General features: G+C 48.0%; 1 protein-coding gene and 1 long non-coding RNA gene across 3 annotated transcripts; one reads left to right on the top strand and one right to left on the bottom strand.

Moving 5' to 3' along the window:
* Positions 1-307: 307 nt before the first annotated feature.
* On the top strand, positions 308-2,665 carry LOC148829839 (uncharacterized). The gene is made up of 2 exons (XR_016091464.1): positions 308-395; positions 1,500-2,665. It is a non-coding gene; the product is annotated as an uncharacterized LOC148829839 (long non-coding RNA).
* Positions 2,656-22,106, bottom strand: hcls1 (hematopoietic cell-specific Lyn substrate 1). Of its 2 annotated transcripts, none has more exons than XM_088923244.1 (16): positions 22,009-22,106; positions 19,032-19,115; positions 18,593-18,666; positions 17,205-17,334; positions 16,915-17,025; positions 15,759-15,813; positions 14,285-14,395; positions 13,387-13,497; positions 12,196-12,306; positions 11,825-11,880; positions 11,076-11,145; positions 8,991-9,139; positions 7,413-7,559; positions 5,849-6,122; positions 5,193-5,261; positions 2,656-4,226 (listed from the first exon to the last, which is right to left on the bottom strand). In XM_088923244.1, the coding sequence occupies exons 2-16, from the start codon at positions 19,113-19,115 to the stop codon at positions 4,090-4,092; spliced, it is 1,689 nt and encodes a 562-aa protein (XP_088779370.1). In that variant the 5' UTR covers positions 22,009-22,106; the 3' UTR covers positions 2,656-4,089. The 2 variants fall into 2 exon arrangements, with proteins under 2 accessions (XP_088779370.1, XP_088779371.1); XM_088923245.1 differs by having other exon boundaries at positions 7,434-7,559.
* Positions 22,107-22,258: the final 152 nt, after the last annotated feature.

Here is a 22,258-nt window from a genome sequence, read left to right as displayed (position 1 = left end):
TGCTACTTTGTATGGGACAGTATTGCATATACTGTATAATGCAATATATTAATATAGTAGGCAACATTAGTTAACAAATGTTCTCATATAAATGCAATTTCCCTGTTTAAATGCAATACTATCTCATCTGAACGATTTTTTTCCTCTGTGGCACTAATAAGTGTCCATTCAAGACACTGCAGAGACTGCTTATGATCCTTTTTTGGAAAAACACAGCTTGAACAGTACAGGATTATGATTTCTAGCCCTGATCCAATCTTTCAGGTTGTCTCAGAGCAGGTGGCTTACTGAAGTTGTTCTGTTTCAGATTTTGTTACAGTGGGTTTAACCTTGAGTGTGGCAGACACAGGCGTGTTCCTGGCTTCTGCAACGTACCGCTTCTACCAGGACCTGCTGTGAGTAGAACCGTTCAGTTGAAACAACACAATCAAGGACCCAAGGATGCTCTTCATGCTCACTTCTAGCCCAGGCTCATGTGTGCACACTGAGCACATGTCCATACAGGAAGTGTAAAAAGTGTAGCTCATCGCCAGCAGCTATGTCACCCTGCATCTCATCACTGGCAACTCACCTATGCCCAGCAGGAGTGGGTCTGGTCAGCACCTGGATGGGAGGCCTCCTGGGAAAGCTAAGGTTGCTGCTGGAAGAGGTGTTAGTGGGGCCAGAAGGGGGCGCTCACCCTGCAGTCTGTGTGGGACATACAGTAATGCCCTAGTATAATGACGAGGATGCTATACTATAAAAAGGCACCATCCTTCAGATGAGATGTAAAACTGAGGTCCTGATTCTGTCCTCATTAAAAACCCCAGAGCATTTCTTGAAAAAGTGTTAACCCTGATCAGATTTTCCCCTGCCCTCTACCAGTCATGGCCTCCTCATAATCCCCATCTCTGAACTGGCTTCATCGCTCTACTCTCCTCCCCACTGAGCGCTGGTGTGTGGGGAGTGTACTGGTGCACTATGGCTGCTGTTGCATCATCCAGGTGGGGGCTACGCATTGATGCTGGTAGAGGACTCCCCATCACCTGTAAAGAGCTTTGAGTGGAGTGTAAGGAATAATGAGATTTTGCCTTGCATAGCATAAGAAATACTAGCATGTTGCATTATATCCATGATAATACATCTTTTCTATACAGGCTTTTAATTCCAAAGTGCCTTACACATCCGGGTATATTCTGCTCATTATTTGTGGCAGTTGTGCACTGACAGTCCCACTATGCAGTAGATCAAAGGAGACATGAGAAACCAGGAGCTTCACTGACAGAACAGATTGTACAATCCCAAGACAGTTTAGTTGAGCCCGGGTTTAAATCAATAGTCTTGTTAACAGTGCCACAGGATCTTTTATAACAAGTAGCCATAACAGCTTAATGTCTCATCTACAGGACAGAACCTCCTGAAACATTGTTCCCAGTGAACATATTGACCTCCAGAGGCGGTAACTCCAGCTCTGACGGGCATAATGAGCCCTAACTGCCTGTGTTGTATTTTTGCAACAGTGCTAACTATACGCAAAGCCAGCGCACGTTCTGCAGGCGAGCTGAGGCTCCTGGAACACGCCCGATCACACCGGGCGTTTGACAGCAGAAACCCGCAGGGGCAGCGTGCAAGACTGTGCCAAAGGTCTCCTGGGACTCTCCCCCCCGCAAGACGCTCCGAGTATCGGGCCTCTCTTCCTGAAGGCCACTGCCACAGAGGGGTGTGTCCAGTCCTGATCCTGCCCCCTTCACTCCTCCAGCAAGTACACGTGCTGTACCATTCATCAAGTATAATACCACTCTTTGCATCGTATCATACAGGCTCTACAGCCTGTGGCTCTCCTCTTTTCCTTTCAGTATGGAATAAGCCCTTACGTGTTTACTTACTTTGCATGCTGATACAGCTCCCTGTTTGAACTTCTTCATGAATGATATTGTAGAAATCCACCTCTCCCTCCTGAGAAGGGACTCTTCCTTTCCCCTTTCCCCCTATATCAGGAGACCCCTGCTCTCCCCCTTTTCTAACTGGACGTCTGGAGAACAGCGGCTGTGCTCCTCTGCCTCCTCTCCACCCTGCTTTGGCTCCCTCTGTGATCAGCGCGTCCCGCTCCAATTCAAAAGAACCAACCCGGACAGCAGCCTCCCCGACTCCTTGCTTCCACACGCTGCCTCAAACACGCAGGCTGTGTCAATATTCTAGAACGTCTGTACATTAAATCATTGATATCATACTGTAATCATTTCTGAGCTACTGATTCAAGCACCAAAGGGAATGAGTGGTGCTGAATGCACTGTAGGACAGTGTCGGAGAAGAGAGTGTCCAGGCTCAAGCTTGCTTTGCTATGCTGATCATTTTCCACAGAAGGGATCTCTGATTGTTGGGTGATCAAGCTTTGGCATTTGTTTAGCAGGAATGCTTTCTTTCTGTTATTTAAAGAGGTTATCTTTTTTTAATATTATATATACAGGTGTATATTTGTATGTGGAATATGTAATTGAGGATATTTACAGGCTGAAACGTGTAATCTCAAGCAAATTGTGTTCTGCTATTCTTTTCGTCTTTTTTTGTTTCTAAAATAAACTGCAAAGCAGACAAAATACTGAATTTACTTCTGAAGCAATTTCTTTAATGTGGAACTGATGTCCATTTAAGGGGGGGGGAAATAAACATGGACACTATTCTATCATTTAGAATTCAGTTGTCTTTATTATCATATTTCAAAGAGGTTACAAAAAAGGGGGGGAAAAAAGCTCCTTCATTGATACAGTTTTCATTTTTTCATTTTCATCTAAAAGTAGGCAGAGTTCCAGCAGGATATGTTTTCAACTCCGTCATGCGCGACAGCCCCATGCTATAGTTGCATGTCCTGCAGGAGGACGAGATCATCTCTCCCTGCAGCCTGTGGGCGCATGTTTGCCGGGTTAAATAACCACCTTCACTGGCCAGCTGGACAGCCATGGGTGCCATAACTCTATGATCCTCACTCCTGGCCCAGGACAGCTGTTCCTGAACCGCTGGCCCTTTCATTTAGTCCACGCTGATGTCACTGGCCCAAATTACTACTAGTTTCAAGTTTTTAGCAGTGGAAGATTTCCAGATCCCTGTACACAGTTTGGGGCTGTGGGCTAGGAAGTGGATGACAGTCCCTCAATTCACCCAGCATTAATATTAAAATTAATTATAAACTGTGCTGGAAGCAAGTACACAGAAGCCAGTGTGGGAGTTACATTTCCCTACTTTCTTTTTATTACACTGCTGTTCAATGTCAAAAACAGGTTCCTATGAGATTATAAATAGGAAGAGGGGCTGCCTGAGGCCTTTCAGTCATCCTAAAACAGCCATGTTGATGCCTGAGCTACCTAATCTGGCCAGGGCTGTGCATTTTGGCTTGCAGTAAAGTAGATATGCTTTAAGTTTAAGGAAGGGTATGTGATTTACATACCTAAGTCTAAATATTTGAATTGTTGTGCAAAAAAATAGCATTTCATGATCAAACAGGGTACCTGTTTTAAATATTAAGCAGCTTTGCAGAGGAGCAGATGAGGCCACATCTGACTGAGCAGATGATTAGAGGACAGGAGTAACAGGGAGATTAAGCAGAGTGCTGCACACAAGACAGGAATGACAAGTCGAGAGAGCGTGGGAGAGTGTGGAATCCAGCGGTGGTTCCCAAGCCTGGTCCTGCTGACCCCACACCTGGTTTTTTTTTCCAGCCGATTCCTCAGTGAGGCAATCAAACCCTTTGTTGGCTAAATGATGATAATGAGATTCATTTGAACTGGTTGTTCTGGAGCTATAACAGTTGTGCTTGGTTAAGTGGGGAAAAAAAAATCCCAAACTAGTGACTATAAACACAATACAAATATTCCAGCAAAGCGTCTTCTTGGGTCACGTAGGGCTTCGATGCTCTAATCAAGGAGGGCTGGAAGGAAAGGCGCCAGGCGTGTGTGGGAAGCAGTGGAACAGGAGGAGAAAGCATGAGAGACACGGAGCGGGATTGTGGTGATGAGCCTGAAGCCTGATGAAGTGCGAGAATTGGTGGGGGGGCGCTCAAGCCTTAGAGCTGCGTCCGGAGGGAAGGAGCGCAGGACGCGGGGGGGGGCAGCTTCCTCACTGCATCAGCTGGACGTAGGAGGCGGGGAAGAGGCCATAGCACCCCCGGCAGGACCCCCTCCACCACGCCTCATCCACCATCTCGATGCTCGTGATGATGTCATCCGGCTCGAACGAGATCTCGTCATCGCCCTCTGCAGGAAGAGAGAGAGAGAGAGAGAGAGAGAGAGCTCTCACCGTAGCCAAGCAGCAGGGAGCTGCTCTGCTTTATGCATTGCAGCAGACCCTCACTCTACCTTTACTAGGGCAGTCCAGGTCCCTGTGGTCCGCACACAGAGCAATCATGATGATTCCAAAAAGTATGTTCAAGAAGCTTGCATTTTCTCTCTGCTGCTGTTTCATTGCCAAACACATGCCCTTTTTATAGCAAACCAGACCTCACTACAGCCATGGGAGGATGTGCAGCTTTCTCCTGAACCCTAAGCCTGCACCAGTGACCTCAGCATTAACCAGTTCGTCCCCACTGACCTGCTCCAAGAAGTTAAAAGGCTGTGTAGCGGCCTCTAGTGGCAGGTCAGCTGCAATTACAGCCCTTTCTACAGCATGCTTGCCGCATATATCGTATATACAGTACATATACATATTCCCAGAAACCCTTTCGTATAGCGAAAATTCATTAATGAAGGCCCTTGAACCGAACTGAGGGTCAAGAGGGTGAGAGAGTGAAACAGGGAACACGACAGATCTCAGAAGGCCAATTCGATTTTAGATTTTTAGGGACAGGAACAAGAGGAAGAGACAGATATGAAATAATAATACTATTTTGGAATATTGCATCCAATTTATAGCCAAAGGAAAAGCATTTTGCCATATAAAGTGGTCAATTCAAAAACTGCCTTTGCAGGTTCAGGGTTCGTCATGGCCTTGAAAACCCAGAACAACAGAGTTCCAGCCTCATTCCCATTTCGGTTGATTTATTTCTTTTTCTGAATTGCAATTAAAACATGCCAGATCCTCCTGACTTTAATTTGTTTTAAAACCTTTAAATGACTGGGGGTAAATTGAAATAAAAAAGGCAAAGAAGCCTGTGCCCTTTGGAGAGGAGGAGGGTGACTGAGAGGGAAGAAAGATATCGTACGGCTTGGCTTTGTGATACCCACCTCCCTGGTAGTCATAGATGGCAACAGCAGAAACACCACCTGGAATCGCCTCATAGTCATTTTCCTGGGCTGGGGGGGCAGGGACAGAAGACAGTCAGCACCTATGTGTACTTCTGTAACTCAGGCACAAACAGGTGACTGAACTCCATTCAACCTCACAGCTTGACCCAGTCCCTTTCACAATTCACACTGATGGGGCTACACTCAGCCTGGTAGTCTAGAGTTCAATATTAACTAGAGGGAAAATTCAGGGGTTCAGACAGGACAGGACACAAAAGAAAAAGTCCAAAACTGCCCTAATCGTGCAATAACAAAGTTTCTACCTAAATAAAAATAACAGCAGGTTCTTCCTAACTCTCTTTGCTCCACAACACAATGGATTATACATTATACACAATGGATTATACATTATAATGTACTCTAGTGTCCTCATTATCATCTGCCTGGGCGGCTCTTCAACCTAAGCTACCCATTGCCAACAATAAATAATATATCAAACGTTGTGATTATTGTTTTATTTACTGGCTTAGTGCTTCATTCTTTTCATGTTTGTTGATGTGGCTCCTTGGAACCCATTAAGAAACAGGTCATCTGGAGATCAATAAACTTCTAGGTACCAAACGAGAAAGATGTGCTTTCTTCTGTGCGTAATTTACCGTCTGGGACCATGCTGCTGGCTGTCTGTAACCCCCCGACATCTTCATACTCCCCCTCTCCCTCCTGCACCAGTCCATCATCTGAGCGGGAGGGCAGCTGGGGGGGCTCGTCCGAGCGGGGGGGCAGCTGGGGCGGCTCGTCCGAGCGGGGGGGCAGCTGGGGGGGCTCCTCTGTGTTGGGGGGCAGCTGAGGGGGTTCCTCTGAGCGGGGGGGTAACTGGGGGGGTTCCTCATACTCCGGCTCAAACCCTTCCTCCTCTGGTACTGGAGGTTCCTGCAATGAGAGAACGCGTCACTGACAAACTCCATTTCACTTGTCCCAGATGCAGCTTTTCACTTCTCGAACGACTCCTTCTCTGCCCTGCAATGTATTGTGTCCAGCTAATGGTTCACTGTTTCACAAGGAAGCAGCAGAAGAAATAAGATGATGGAGAAGGTACAGTTGAGAAACAATAATAAACAAGGAAGAAGACAAATAATCCTTATTTCAGATAGGAAGTAGCCGTTTTCACGTCACCTTGGACCTTGACCTCTGACCTCTCATATCTACTTAATTGACTTGATTACCTGATACATGACAGTCAAGTCCCCACGACACTGTAGTGGAGAAAGCGATTAGAAAATGGGTGGATGAAAGTCATCTCACTTGTCAGCTAATTGAAAAATATGTGAATTCTTCTGGAATCTGGTCATTGGAGAGCAGAATTCTCTATCCCTGGTCTGCCTTTAAAGGGGAACTGCAGTCCCAGTTTCTCAGACTGGTTATTAAATCTCGGTAACAAAACACATTAATTGACGGTATTGCAAAATTTTGCAAATTATGAACTAAGCACAAACTTTTGAACTTTGTAAAAGTTTCCATGTTGGTGCGAACCCCTTGTATCACCACGGGCAAGAGCAAGAGATCGCACCAATTGTGATGTGACGTGGCCCTTCCTGCTCACTAGTCCCTGTAATGACTGATGTAATGTGATGTACGGGCGAATAACTACAGGTTGTGCAGCAGATATTTCACCTCAGAAATGTTCCAATGTGATCTGCATGCAGAGTCAACAAGTACATTGTATTAGTTGGCAAAACTGTCTCGAAGTCGAAAGCAATATTTCTGTTGGATTAAAAGAGATGTACTCACAGGCCACACAATGTTTTACAATGTAATAGTGCCACTTCACCTCACTGGACATTTTGTTGCCTCGTTCTGCGTAGTAAAACATGGGGCTGTGCAAAAATTGGGCTGGGGGCTGTGGAAATTTAATCTATTTTGTGATGTAAATTGGAGTTTTTACACGTTATCCCAATGTGATTGTGGTTCAAATGCACTCATCGATGTTGATTTTTTTCTAACCCCAAAATATAAAAATAGAATGGCAGTTCCCCTTTATGACCTCAGCTTGTGTTTATGGCTAGATTGGTACAGTTCCGTGAGATTGCTGGAAACGGAATGGGGCCAATCAGCCCAACCTGCCCTAGTAATTCCAGTCTCTGTATCTGCTCTTCCAGGTGTGTGCTTGCTACAGAGCTGCAGCCTTGTGGAGCCCTGCAACAGCCATGGAGTCCTCTATACCTGCTCTTCCTGCTCTCTCACATTGGGCTCGGGCTCCTCTCTTGGAATTTCAGGCAGGTTCCTGGACACCTGTGGGGTCCTTGGTCCAGAAGTGGGAGGGGCATCCTGATCCGGTGTTCCCTTTTCCCTGTTCCTCTGTTCCATCTCCTGAAGAAAGAGAATGCACATCTCTCAGAGGCAGGCTGTCTTTCATATAAATTATGTAAAATTCCTTTCTCTCAAAGATGGACAGCAGCTATCTTCCAAGGAAAACTCTATGCCTCTCTGTGCTGAATTTTAATATTCTTATGTTTTATGTGCTGTCAAATCTCAGGTGATTTTTCTTTAAATCATTTCTTTAAATGCATTGTGCCTACATCCCGAGAGCACTGTTGTAACTGGGTCATTAATTGCATTTTTCAGTTATCTCTAATTAACATGTTCTCCCTTCAACTGCTCACCTGTGGTCCAGGAGCGGTAAGATATCTAGTCAGCGACTGAGATGACTAAAGTAATGTAGTAGCAAACCTGGCTACTGCAGTGTCAGAGGCGCAGGTTGGATTGTGTATAGCTTCCCTGGCCTAACAGGATCAGCCTGTTAAGGTTTACACTTCTACTAGTGGTTATCGTTATTTCTGGTTGGTTAAAGGTTGGGTTAACACATCCCTGAAAAAAGAAGGCGCTAAATCTCAGGAATGGAAGCAGCAAAAAAGCTACTTTCAAAGGTATAAACCAGCAAAAATGGTGCACAAACAAATGCAGTGGGTTTCATTGTTTGTGATGTTTAGAGTGGAGTCAAATTCACACAGTTAGCAACAGCACAAGATTTAAATTGACAGAGTTGAGAATCTGCAGGTCACCTGCTGTGAGTAGCCAGGCTACAGGCCACCTCAATGTCCTAATTAAATTCCACTCTGACCTTGGGAAATCTGGTCTACCCAAATTAATTATGGAGAAATGAGAAAAGGCTGTTCTGTTATGCTTGTAACTATATGTAAGTTGAGTCAAGGGTGTCGGTAGCTCAATATTGCTAATTTGGACAGTGGGATCCAGTGTGTCTTCTCCACTCACAGGTGAGTAGAGTGCTATTATCTATCTGTGGTGAAATCAGTGTGATTGTTTCGTCTCAGGTGAGTTCAGTGTGATACCTGTGGTGAGATCAGTGTAATTGTTCCTGTATCTCAGGTGAGTTCAGTGTGATACCTGTGGTGAGATCAGTGTAATTGTTCCTGTATCTCAGGTGTGGTCAGTGCGATACCTGTGGTGAGATCAGTGTAATTGTTCCTGTATCTCAGGCAAGTTCAGTGCGATACCTGTGGTGAGATCAGTATAATTGTTCCTGTATCTCAGGCAAGTTCAGTGTGATACCTGTGGTGAGATCAGTGTAATTGTTCCTGTCTCAGGTGTGCTCAGTGTGATACCTGTGGTGAGATCAGTGTAATTGTTCCTGTATCTCAGGTGAGTTCAGTGTGATACCTGTGGTGAGATCAGTGTAATTGTTCCTGTCTCAGGTGTGATCAGTGCGATACCTGTGGTGAGATGTGAGCTCTAGTCTCAGTCTTAACAGTGCTGTGCCTGTCTCAGGTGAGGTGGCCTTACCTGCTGTTTGCGACGAGCCTCCTCCTGCTCCCTCTTCTCCCTGGCCTGCCTCCTGGCTCTCTCCTCCTCTGCTCTGCGCCGGTTCTCTTCATCCGATGCCTTGGACATGTTCTCAAAGCGTGCCTTCAGACTCCCAGCACCCACACTTGCTAGAGAGACAGAAAAGCCTGTTACTTCTCCCACAGGTGTCAGTGGGTGCTGCATTTCTGAGCACCCTGTCGTTAAAGCAGAGGGGTACATGTGTTTCGGAGATCACCATAGGATTGCTCTTCCACAATGCTTGATAACTATCAGGTCTATCCCAGATCCCACAGTCATCTTGTCTGCATGTTTACTCTGATTCAGTCAGGCTCTTCCTTTAAAGACGACAGTCTGTCTGTCAGTTAACAAGTCCTAATTAAGTCATAATCGAAAGGAACTGATGTTTGATCTGAAAAGCAGCTGTGCAGAATGACTGCACCCAAAAAGAAAACCTAACAGGAGATATCTATTTCCTGGATATCTGGATACATTTAAAACTCCGAAAACCAGCCCTACAAAAAAAAAAACTCCCATTATCTGCACTTTTTTTGCACTTTTGGCAAAAACCTTTGAGATTCAAATGGTAGGATTCAAATTTTCTTCAAAAAGACAGAATCAGCACTTATCAGGAGTGGATTTGCCCGATTTCCTCGTGCAATAGACAGGCCTCAAGAGCACAAACCATCTGGACGGTCACCACGAGGTGCTGAGCAAAGGAGACATCGGAAATAAACTCATCGGCAGGAGTTCACCGTTCTCCGCAATGTGGTCTCGCTATAGTCACGGCCTTCACTGATAGTGAGAAATGCTTTATTTCCTTGTTTTAAGGCAGGGGAACGCCTGTGAAGGTGAATACATTGTAAAGGGGAACAGCAGTCCCAATTTTTCAGACCGGTTACTAAATCTCGATAACAGAATTCATTAATTGACCTTACAGAAAAAAATGTACGAATTTTGAATTCAGCACAAAATCCTGAACTTTGTGAAAGTACGGTAAGAAGCCATGTTGACTCACACTCGGATTTCAGTTCCCACAAACTGCAAAATGAAGTGGCTCTTCCTGCTCACTAGTCACTGTAACTGCTAATGTAATGTGATGTACGAGCAAATAAGCACAGGCTGCACAGCAGATATTTCACCACAGAAATGTCCAAATGTGATCTGCGTGCAGAGTAAGCGGTAAATTTGTCTGCAAAATTTTCTTGAAGGCGAGAGCAATATTTCTGTTGGATTAAAAGAGATGTATCCTCAAGCCTGCTTGCTTACAATGTAACAGGGCCGCAACACATCACCGGAAGTGTTGTCGCCTTGCTCTGAACTGCAGAACATGGTGCTGCACAGACCTGGAAATGTTGTCTATTTTGTGGAGTAAGTTGGAGTAAGTTTGACAAGTTACGTGTATACATTTTTACTTTCACTGCAGTCTGAAATGCGCTCATCAGTGCTGATTCTCTCTAACGCCAAAATCTGAAAGTAGCGCTGCAGTTCCCCTTTAAGACGCGCTTGCCTGGCTGGAACATTTGCAATTTGTTATCTCCTCAAGAAGATTGAAATTTTATGTTACCTATGAAATGCAATAGTTAAAAGGCTTAAGAGCTGAAAGCAGTCAAACAGTTCAAATAAATCCTAACTAATTAATCTGAGGACACTCCCACAACCCTTTATTGTACCTGCTGTTCTCTGTGTTAAATACACTTCAATATAGCTACTGCTTGGTTCATACTTCACTGTTGATGAGGTCATCACTGTTCTCCTTGGTACTGGGGTGAGATACTTCACGTCAAATCAGTGTGACTGTTCCTGTCTCGTGTCTCATAATGTAGTACCTGAAACATTGCACTAAACCTGGGAGACTGTGTGCATGTGCATGTGGCATGCAGCTGGGCTTGAATCAAGACGCAGCTGAGAGATTCAAGACAGACACAGAAAGGCGACAGAGTAGAGCTCCTGAACCGAACTGCAGGACAGGCCGAGTGGCCTTTATTTATTTGCATGTGCCTTCAAAAATAAGACATCTTGCTTATAGTAACCCAGACAACACCCACTGAGCTCAGCGGTACTCACAGGCCTCCACAGGCTTCGTTTTCTGATAGGATGAAGCTGGAGACTCCATGTCAGTGAAGGAGGAAGCGCTCTGGAACAAAGGACACAGGAACATGGACGTTGGGGTCAACATTTCCTCCTACTGCCCGGCAGGGTGTGATGGTCAAAGAACAGGACTGGAACCGTACTGTTTTAGAATGAGCCCCTCCTAGCATGTGAGAAGACTTTGCCTGATCTTCTTGTTAACATGGAGAAACAGCTCATTCAACATACAGTATATAGCTGTCTGTAGCTGTAGTGTCGCTGCCTGATTTGACCTGATTACAAAGTTTAATTAGTTCATTCTTATGGTCTAGACGTATGGAACATATTTTACAAATACAGGCATTTCCCAAACTAACATGTAGCCCTAACCTTGCTAGAACTGGAAAAAAAGCCTGTGCCATCATAACACTAAATAAAATATTAATTTAGTTCAACATAAATCCATCTATATATTATTAGAAATCACGTATTTTTCAATGACTGAACAGTAATTAATTCAGGATAAAGGAACAACACAAAATGAGCTGTTTATGTAAGAGGGTTAAACAGAGGACAGTTAAACAGAGGACCAGAGGACAGTTTCTGTTTTCTGTTCTCTGCTCCTGCGCCAGACAGAAAACCGTTGAAGGTAAATATTGAACAGACAGACTTCAGCAGAAGAACTCAATGATCTGCACAGGAAGACTCACTCACAAGGACAGAGAGAGAGCAGAACACACACCCACCTTATCCACACGATCTGTTTCCACTCCATACCTCCCCCCGAAGCCCTTGGCATAATCTGCGGCGCAGAACGATGAAGAGAGAGGGAAAGGAGGGCAAGAGACAGGTGGGCAGAAGAGAGAGTTAATTAAAACCACAGAAATCCCCTCTGGTCCCATTGAATCTGATTCAGTTTCATTTGTAATGAAAAGTACTAAAATGTGCCAGGTGCCAGTCTTTTCTGCTGCCACAAGACACTGGACGTCACCGTGCAAGAGAGGCTCACACAGCCTCTGCCCCGGCTTCTGCACGGCCTCCCCTGGCCAGTCTCCCTGGAGGGGCCGCAGGGGGGTTCGCTGCTGTGTCCCGCTCGGCCAGCAGGGGGCGCGCCTACCTTTCTGAGACTGGTGCTTCTCTGTCTCCCCCTTGTAGTCGTAGCCCAGGGCCGCCTTGTCCACCTTCTCCTTCTCCACTCCGTACTTCCCCCCGAACCCACGGGAGTAATCTGCCGGAGCGGCAGGAGAACAGGGAGAGGGAGAGGGAGGGAGAGATGGAAATAGAGCAGACGGCAGGAGTTTCAACAGAAAGAGAAGAGGGGACAGGGGATGGGGGGAGATCACAGGAAGAGATGGATGAGAGAAAAACAACACAAATTCAGAGAGGCAGACAGACTGGGAGTGTGGTACGAATCTGTTTCTTCAATCCTGGTGCTCCAAGAATGACTGGGGATCAATTCACCCGATCAGCCTGCTGTACAGAGTGCAAACACAGGGTGAGAACCAGGACACAGCGCATGGTGTGTCCTGGACGAATTCCCCCCTGGCCTTTACCAGTCATGGCCTCCTTATGGCCTGAGGTTGCTGGTGGAAGAGGTTTTAGTGGGGCCAGTAGGGGGCGCTCACCCTGTGTGGGTCCTAATGCCCCAGTATAGTGATGGGGACACTATACTGTAAATTTAACTGCCATTCGGATGAGACATAAAACCCAGGTCCTGACTCTCTGTGGACATTGAAAATCCCAGGGCGTTTCTCGAAAAGAATAGGGGTGGTACCCCAGCATCCAGGTCAAATTTCCCCCTGGCCTTTACCAATCATGGCCTCCTAATAATCCCCGTGTATGAATTGGCTTCATCACTCTGGTCTCCTCCCCACTGAGAGCTGGTGTGTGTGGAGTGTACTGGTGCACTATGGCTGCTGTCGCATCTCCCAGGTGGGGCTATAACTGGTGGTGGTGGAGGGGAGCCCCCATCACCTGTAAAGAGCTTTGAGTGGAGTGTCCAGAAAAGCGCTACATAAGTGTGAGGCATTATTATTACTGCTTCAGACTCCAGCAGGGCAGGGGCCAGGCTGTGCTCTGTGTGTGGGACTGCCGAAGAGCCCCGTGCCATGTGCTGCTACGACTGTCCCCATCCACAGCGCTGCTGCTCCCTGCCTTCCTTCACTCCGAGACTCCTGAGCTGCTCCCCACAGGCCTGAGTGACACTAGAGGAACAGACCAGGAGCCTGTCTAGGACTCCCACAGCCCCCACTTTGCCGCAGGGGGGTTCGCTGCTGTGTCCCGCTCGGCCAGCAGGGGGCGCGCCTACCTTTCTGAGACTGGTGCTTCTCTGTCTCCCCCTTGTAGTCGTAGCCCAGGGCCGCCTTGTCCACCTTCTCCTTCTCCACTCCGTACTTCCCCCCGAACCCACGGGAGTAATCTGCCGGAGCGGCAGGAGAACAGGGAGAGGGAGAGGGAGGGAGAATGGAAATAGAGCAGACAGCAGGAGTTTCAACAGAAAGAGAAGAGGGGACAGGGGATGGGGGGAGATCACAGGAAGAGATGGATGAGAGAAAAACAACACAAATTCAGAGAGGCAGACAGACTGGGAGTGTGGTACGAATCTGTTTCTTCAATTCTGGTGCTCCAAGAATGACTGGGGATCAATTCACCCGATCAGCCTGCTGTACAGAGTGCAAACACAGGGTGAGAACCAGTACACAGCGCATGGTGTGTTTTATAAGACCAGTGCAGTATATTATTCTGGTAGGAGAGATTACCCCTGCTTGAATGGAAGGGTGTTGCCCCTGTTGTCCTGGCCAAATTCCCCCCTGGCCTTTACCTGTCATGACCTCCTAATAATCCCCATCTCTGAACTGGCTTCACCACTCTGCACTCCTCCACACTGAGAGCTGGTGTGTGTGGAGTGTACTGGTGCACTATGGCTGCTGTGACATCACCCAGGTGGGGCTGCACACTGGTGGTGGTGGAGGGGAGTCCCCATTACCTGTAAAGAGCTTTGAGTGGAGAGTCCGGTTCACAGCGCCTGTCTTAACTCATGGAAAGATTCGGGTCTGCTGCCACAAGACACTGGACATCACCGTGCAAGAGAGGCTCACACAGCCTCTGCCCCGGCTTCTGCACGGCCTCCCCTGGCCAGTCTCCCTGGAGGGGCCGCAGGGGGGTTCGCTGCTGTGTCCCGCTCGGCCAGCAGGGGGCGCGCCTACCTTTCTGAGACTGGTGCTTCTCTGTCTCCCCCTTGTAGTCGTAGCCCAGGGCCGCCTTGTCCACCTTCTCCTTCTCCACTCCGTACTTCCCCCCGAACCCACGGGAGTAATCTGCCGGAGCGGCAGGAGCAGGAGAACAGGGAGAGGGAGAGCGGCAGGGAGGAGCCAGGGACAAAGGGAGGGAGGGTGGCCGGGAATGGGGGGTGGGAGAGAGAGAGCAGGAGAAAGAGAATGATGAATGTGAGAGCAGGTCTGAAGGGCCACACAGTCTTCTTACTCACTGAGCTGAACTGATTATTTACTTAATTAGTCCAAACCCCCTTCGTTAGCAGGTGCTGTGCCTGGTTATCATCACCTCCAGGTCTAGAGCACAGACTTGCTGTACTTACACAAACCCTGGTACAACCACGACATCGGAACACGTCAAAGTTCATTCCACGCTGAAAAGAGAAGAACCCCCGAAGAAGGCTCCACAGCCGAATCATTTGTGTTTCTTTTCTTCTCTTTCCAGTATGGAACAAACCTTTACTTGCTCCTCTGCAGCTCCCTGTTTGAACTACCTTCAAGCAGTGTCAACCACTATGTCTCCTGGGCGTGGCTACAGCACTGCAAGGGGCTGTAACTGACATCTGTGCCGTTCACGATGAAACTACTAGCCTTCAGCCTGAGCCAAGACACAAACTAGGCTAGCTCTGCCCCGGAGGTCAGAGAGCTGTGCTTCTGTCAGAGGGGGAAATCGCCCAGCCCAAGACTGGAATCAGGACTATTAACTCTCACGTCCTGCTGCATGTCATGTGGATATCTGGCCAGCAGGGGTCAGTCACTCTCAGCAGCCCCCAGCCCTTCCACTGTACATACTGTACACTCACTCCTCTTTTCAAATTTTGTTTATTGTTTTGATCCACGAAATTTCACATTGACGCGTTTTACAAAACGAATACCCTCTTTTCAATACCACAGGAGCATACCGCCACAAAAACACGCCAAAGCAAGAGCAGACGTCACTCGACGCTTTTCATCACACCAAGAGACCCAGCAACTCCCCAGTCATCAGCCCCAGAGCTTTCTAGAGCTTCGCCTCCCTTTTCAGTTTCTAACCTTTATACTGCGCTTTTTTAGTTAGTACTGTTTGTTGCAAACATTTACCTGTGCACTAAATATTTATTTTCCTTTACTACTGCAGTATTAATAGAGGACTTGGGTAATTTAGATCTAATCCTTGCCCTTAATTTATAGGAAATTAATTTTCATTTAACAGTTTTTTGCATAACGAACACCTTTCAGCATACAGCTTATGATTTTCTGTGGTTTCAACGAGGGGTTTGGCGTGTCTGAATATTCCATACTGGTCTTGGTCCGCACAGAAGGATTCCAGAAACAAGTCTCCCTTTGCCCCACCTGGAGATTTCCACACCCACGCCCCCCTGGCCCCCCTGGCCCCCCGGCCCCCTGGCCCCCTGCCCCGGGACCCTACCTTTCTGGGAGGCGTGCTGCTCAACATCTGCCTTGTACTCGAAGCCGACAGCGGACTGCGGAGGGGGAGAGAGGCAGAGTCACGGGCCCAGCCAGCAGATCTCCTGCCAGCCCGCCTGATTGGGCAGGAGAAATCCGCCAGTCCAGCCCACTGACCGGTTCGCGGAAGGCAGCAGTAGAATAGTAATATATTCTATTTATAAAGCGCCTTTCCAAACCCAAGGACACTGTAAATAGTGGTAAAAAAGTTCAAAAAAGTAAAAGGAAAAAAATAGAGTGCATATAGGTATACCGTACGGACGATCAGATATAGGCCCTGGTAAAAAGGAGAGATTTGAGATTGGATTTATAGAGAGTCAAAGACTTTGTCTCTCGTAGGGTCTGAGGAAGGGTATTCCATAACAGTGCGGCAGCAACAGAAAGGGCAGGGCTCCGAAAATCCAAAATTTAGGCCTGGGTACAGCTAGCAAAGGACCGGCCTCAGCTGAGCGGAGCCTACAGGAGGGAGTGTAAACACACTATGTATGCTATGTATGTAAAATATGGTACAGTACATAAAAGCACTGCATGGAACTGATGTTTGCTCCATCTTATTCAGCTGCAAAACCAGATGACGTGGAGGGCGACTTTACAGGAGGGGGAAGACTATGGCACACGGATGAACAGCAGAAAAGGCGCAAGGAATATAGGGAGTAAGGTTACTTATCAAGGGAGACATGGTGGCGCAGTGGTTAGCATTGCTGCCTCGCAGTTCTGGGGTCCTGGGTTCAGTTCTGAGGGTGCTTGTTATCAGTGTGGAGTTTGCATGTTCTTCTCATGTTTGAGTGGACTTCAACCAACTGTCCAAAGACATACTGGCAGGTTAATAGGCTTCTGGGTCACGAGCATAGCCAACAGATCGTGTGTCCTGTGATGGACTGGCGTCCTGCCCAGGGTGTGCCCCGCCTTTGCGCCATTGCGATTAGAAAGCCGATGGATGGTTAATTGTCAAGGTTCAGAAATCAGCACCAGGAAACTCGTCATCAGCCAGTCTGCACAGAGCAGGACAGGGTACAGACTCCCGGGAGGAGGTTTCTGAAGAGGAAGTCAGTGCTTTCCAAGCGAATGCGGCAGAGCCGCGAGGACACGGGGCAGACGCCGGCGACGGGGAGACTCACCTTGTCAATCCGCTCCTTCTGCACGCCGTACTTCCCCCCAAAACCCCTGGCCGCGTCCGTCTGGGAGGAGTGCTTCTCCACCTCTGCCACGTACGAGTGTCCCACTGCCACCTGGGAACACAGGCCGAGAGGTCAGCTGAGACGCAGCCTGCGGGGCTTGTGGAGGGGCACAGCTCCGCGGGCAGGTGTGTGATGTCATGCGTGTGATCTCAGATGACATGCTGACGACATCATCCACGCGCCCGTGAATAAAGCCAGTGTCCGGACGGGAGCCCCGGGCCCTGACTGACCTTGTCCATGCGGTCCTTCTCCACCCCGAACTTGCCCCCGTAGCCATACGCAGCACGTGGCCCCTGCTCCTGCTCCTTCCTCTTCACCAGCTCGTGCTCCTGGGACACCCGATCCCGCAGTTCCGTCACACTGCAGGGCACAGGGCGTCAGAGGCAGGGCATCTCGCACACGCACAAACACATACAGGTGTCTGCGCGCCAATGCACACACAAACACACACACGCGTGTTTACACCAATGCACACACAAATACACACATGTGTGTGCGTGCCAATGCACACACAAATACACACACGTCTGTGCGCAAATGCACACACACGCGTGCACACAATGAACAACATTTGAAAACACACAGACATATGTACACATGCAAACACACTCACAAACACACATGCACATACACACAAGCACATGGACACATGCACACACGCAAACACTGGCAAACATACAAACACACCTGCATGCAAACACAAGCATATGTACAGCATATGTACAAACATGCAGATGTAATCACATGCAATCATACAAACACATGCTTCCACACACAAACAGAAACACTCATACGCACACCAGGGACCAATTAAAACCTCAGTGGGTCACTCCTTCAGAACAGGTTCTTCTGAGGGACAGAGGTTTACCTCTGTACAACCTCTTGCGAAAAATAACATCACAGATTTATTCATGTATTATTGTGTCACCAGGCATAAAACATTTTGGGATTTTGAACATCACTTCTCTCATTTCCAAAATGAAAAATTAATGGTGCCTTATCCACACTGGAACATATACTTACACATTGAAAAAATGTGACACAAAAAATGGGAAACTGTGTTGAAATTCATCAAACCTTTCTATGCTCAACAGCTGACTCAGCCAGTCACTTTCACAAGCCCTTATTTGGCAAAGCACAGGCAGCTCATCACTGCTTGGCCATGGACTTCCTCTTCCTGTTTCCACAGTTGCCACGGTGATGGCTCGAAGCCCGCCATGACACTGCAGACCACAACAATGGAACTGCAGCACGGCAGCAGCGTCGCTCTCTGATAAATGCTGAGCCTCTATTCCACTACACATATACAGAATAAAATAACTGTCCATTTCTTCCAATTCAACCTTACTACCTTGCCTTCTCTCTCTCTATGCGGAGTGGACAGTGCATATTTCATATCCATAGAGAACAGTCCCAACTAGACTAATCCATCTCAATTAATCAGTCCCCTTTACAGCCGAGCCAATCAAAGGGTGATCAAGAGGTAAAGGACTTGTCCTTGCCCCTGGAGTCTGGGAGATATCCAAGTACGGCAGGGTACTACAGGACGAGGGGAGTGACTGTTTTTTCGATACAGACAGCGAGCGCCTCTGTCAGTCTCCCACCTCAGTGTTCATACCTGATGTGCTCGGCCCTCCCTGATCCCTCTATGGTCTTCGCTCCCCATCGCTGCTCCTGCTCCGAAACATCATTCTGGAAAGAGAGGGACAGGAGAACAGCATCAGACGAGGGGAGGCCACTTGCCCCACCCACACCATTTGGGAGCTTAGCAGCGAATTGATCCAAGGGTCTCATCCAGCTGTTGACCGGGCGAAGCCAGACGTCGGGGGCACTGCATCAGAAACAGGGCTGGCTAGCTCGTACCAGACACTCCCTATGGGCTCGGATGTCTCTGCACAGACATCCCAGGCCACTGGCTGGGCAAACAGGCCTTGCGCAAGACGGACAGACGTGCGCAGTCTCGGACATGGCAGTGTTACAGGTAGCGAACAGACTGCAGTTTCGGGGACCCGCCCGGGGGCTCTTACTCTTGCCCACCCTGAAAGTCCCTCACTCACCACAAAATCAGGGTCCGTCTCCCAGTCGTCCCCCTCGGCGGACACCTTCACTTGGACATTGTGTCCCACCACTGACTTCCACATCTGGAGGGAGGAGAGAAACACGTCTCAACAGACCAGTTCCGCTTTGCTCCTGCACGTCTGTACGTCTCTTGAGCAGAGGCTGAGGTACAGGATCAGGTAGACCCACTTCAGTTTGCGTACAGGGCAGGTAGGGGTGTGGAAGATGCTATAATATGCCTTCTTGACCTTGTCCTCCAGCATCATGAGGAATACAAGACTTGCGCTCTGCTGCTATTTGGCAATTTCTTTTCAGCGTTTACATCTATTCAACTGTATTTACTGGCAACCAAGCTATTGTTTAATTTTGGTCTTGATCTTCTGACAAACGTCTAACAAGCTGTATTCCTACCCTGGCTACGCCCGAGGATGTGTATTGTCTCTCTTACTCTTTGTTCTGCATACAAACGATTGTGAGAGTTACCACCACTAAGTACTTTAAGTTGAATGTCTCTAAAACAGAAAGACATGGCAAATGTCTTGCCCCCTTGAAACCTGCATCATAATAACTGCTTACACTGACACAGCGCTTTTCTGGACACTCCACTCAAAGCGCTTTACAGGTAATGGGGATCCCCTCCACCACCACCAGTGTGCAGCCCCACCTGGATGATGTCACAGCAGCCATAGTGCTCCAGTACACTCCCCACACACCAGCTCTCAGTGGGGGAGAGCAGAGTGATGACGCCAGTTCAGAGATGGGGATTATTAGGAGGCCATGCCTGGTAAGACCAGGATGAAATTTGGCCAGGACACTGGGGTACCACCTCTACTCTCTTTCGTGAAACTCCCTTGGATTTTCAATGTCCACAGAGAATCAGGTCCTCGGTTTTATGTCTCATCTGAGTGACAGCGCAGTTTTACAGTCCCGTCACTATACTGGGGCATTAGGACCCACACAGACCGCAGGGTGAGTACCCCCTGCTGGCAGCACTAACACCTCTTCCAGCAGCAACCTTAGCTTTTCCCAGGAGTCTCCCATCCAGGTACTGGCCAGGCTCACACCTGCTGAGCTTCAGTGGGCTGCCAGCTGTGATTTGCAGGGTGAAATGACTGCTGGCCAAGCAGCAGCAGCCATATTTGTCTTAAGAAAATTCTAAGCATTTTTAAGGCTGCTAATTTGTCGCTGATCATGTCTTATCAGTCTTTTATTGCATCTGTTTCAACTTTTGCCTTGACTTGTTGTGTTGAGAATCTGAATCAGAGGAGCAAGAGCACATGGGGGAGTGCTGTCAGACTGTCAGCAAGTCACTGGTGCTGATCTTTCAGCCCTGCCACATGTCCGTCCTGAAAGAAAACAGGGGATCAGCTTCGGCAACACGGCCGGGCCGCCTGTTCCACTCTCCCGCCACTCTCTGAATAAGGAGCCCTCCTGTCCTCAGTTTTAACTGCCTCTCCACACAGTTTCCGCCCGTGTCCCCCGATGGGTGTTTCACAGCTCCGTGCGAGGACGTTCGCTGGGTTGACTACGTCAGTGATTTTGAGTATTTTGAATACTTGTATCAGCTCCCCCCACTGTCTTCTCTGCTCAGTTCCTCCAGCCCGTCGGTGCAGGACGCTCTCCCAGGACCTGGAAGGGATCTGGTTGTTCTCCTTCCAGAGCAGCAACATCTCGTACAGAGAGTGGTGACTAAAATCATGCACGGTATTCTACACGAGGCCTCACTAGTGCATCGTGCAGTTTTAACACACACTCCTCAGATTGAATCCTTCGCTTCTGAGCGGATGGCAGCCGGCCTGACTTGTTTTTAGACGGAGCCTGTGAGGTGTGAACGATGTGTCATTTCCACAAGCAGCCTATTTCGGCTCAGAGGTTCCCGTTTCATTTCATTGTTTTCACTCCTTGCCTGCAAAAACTCTAGACCTGACTACATGCAACCATTGTTTGCCAGTTTCCATAATTTAAAGATGTTTGAGCAATCTTTCCCAGAGCGACTGAATCTGCGCGTTCGTTTTTCATTTCAGCGCTGTTTTGGTTCAATTACACCTCATAAATTGAAGACCATAAATGTAGACGGTCATATTGGAGACGGTGTTTTTTTTTAATGGAAACATCAATTATAAAATGTGCCAGACGCGGCTGGATGGGAGCTCTTGTTCAATTGAGCAACCGAACGGGCCTCGACGACTTTTTTTACGCTCCTAACTGAGCCACCAGAAGCAGAGCGGCAGAAATGACGAACTCAAGACGCCCTGGCCTGAGAGTGAGCCAGGATGCCAGGTGACCATCCCCCCTCCTTCTCATCGGGTGCTGCGATGTCACCCACACGATCACGGACCCGATGAGAAACGGCGCTAGACCTGCACCTTCTAAATTTGTCGATTTATAAACAGCGAATGTAGCGAGGACGGTAATGACATCACGCAGCAGCAGCAGCAGCAGCCGAGCCCGAGCGCATCTCTGGACCCAGCGCGCGGCTGTGCGGCATCTGCAGCACGAGCCCCCCCGTCACTTCCTCCCCATTCAGATCTCAGTCTCCGCACTTGAAATTACACTTCCTCAACCCAATTAACAAATTCGCTTCTCTGCGCGCAAAAACAGTCCCCAAACCTGCACACAGGACGACCCAAGAGCGTATTTACTCTTGCGCATTTTAGCGTTTCTATTTTTTATCATTTCCATTCCAACAGGACAACCCACATTTCTTGAATTTATGAGGCTTAATTGAACTAAAACAACGTCGAAATTAAAAATGAACGGTTACACGGTCTCTCTGGTAAATCTGTTTTTTTTTTTTTTAAAAAAAAAGGTCTTTAAATTGTGGAGACAACTTTTGTAAAAGTTTTGACAACTTCCTGAATTTTTCCAAGTTGCCTTTGCAGAAGTCGTTTTAAAAAATAAAAAAAAACAGACCGTTTAAATAAGACTAATACTTTAACATAAACCGCTCTATAAAGTCATAGCATTTATTCTTACCGCAGCGTCACTGCCCGAAGGGAGTTTTATAAGCACTTCGTTTCTTCTGCTGCGAGAGAAGACGCTGCACCTGTGCTCTCTCGGGGACGCGCAGCCTGCGGGATATAGGAAATGCAGCGCGTCCCCGGGGCTTCGCGAACGAGCACGCGGTGCGCGAGAACAGACTTCTGCGTTCTCATGAAATGCTACACGCAATTCAGCCCAGCACAAAAACTCTCACAAGAGAGCAACAGAGTGCCTTAGTACATCT

This window comes from Atractosteus spatula, chromosome 8 (assembly GCF_055471065.1).
Source record: "Atractosteus spatula isolate fAtrSpa1 chromosome 8, fAtrSpa1.hap1, whole genome shotgun sequence".
NCBI lineage: Eukaryota > Metazoa > Chordata > Actinopteri > Semionotiformes > Lepisosteidae > Atractosteus > Atractosteus spatula.
This window is presented reverse-complemented; position numbering and strand designations above follow the sequence as displayed.

Bases quoted from the DNA above. Each gene is read 5' to 3' on its own strand.
- hcls1 (XM_088923244.1), bottom strand. From the start codon at position 19,115: ATGTGGAAGTCAGTGGTGGGACACAATGTCCAAGTGAAGGTGTCCGCC. The intron at 15,814-16,914 runs GTGAGTCTCCCC...CCCCCTCCGCAG, and splicing joins AGAAGGAGCGGATTGACAAG to TCCGCTGTCGGCTTCGAGTA. The intron at 11,146-11,824 runs GTGGGTGTGTGT...CCTTTGTTCCAG, and splicing joins AAACAGATCGTGTGGATAAG to AGCGCTTCCTCCTTCACTGA.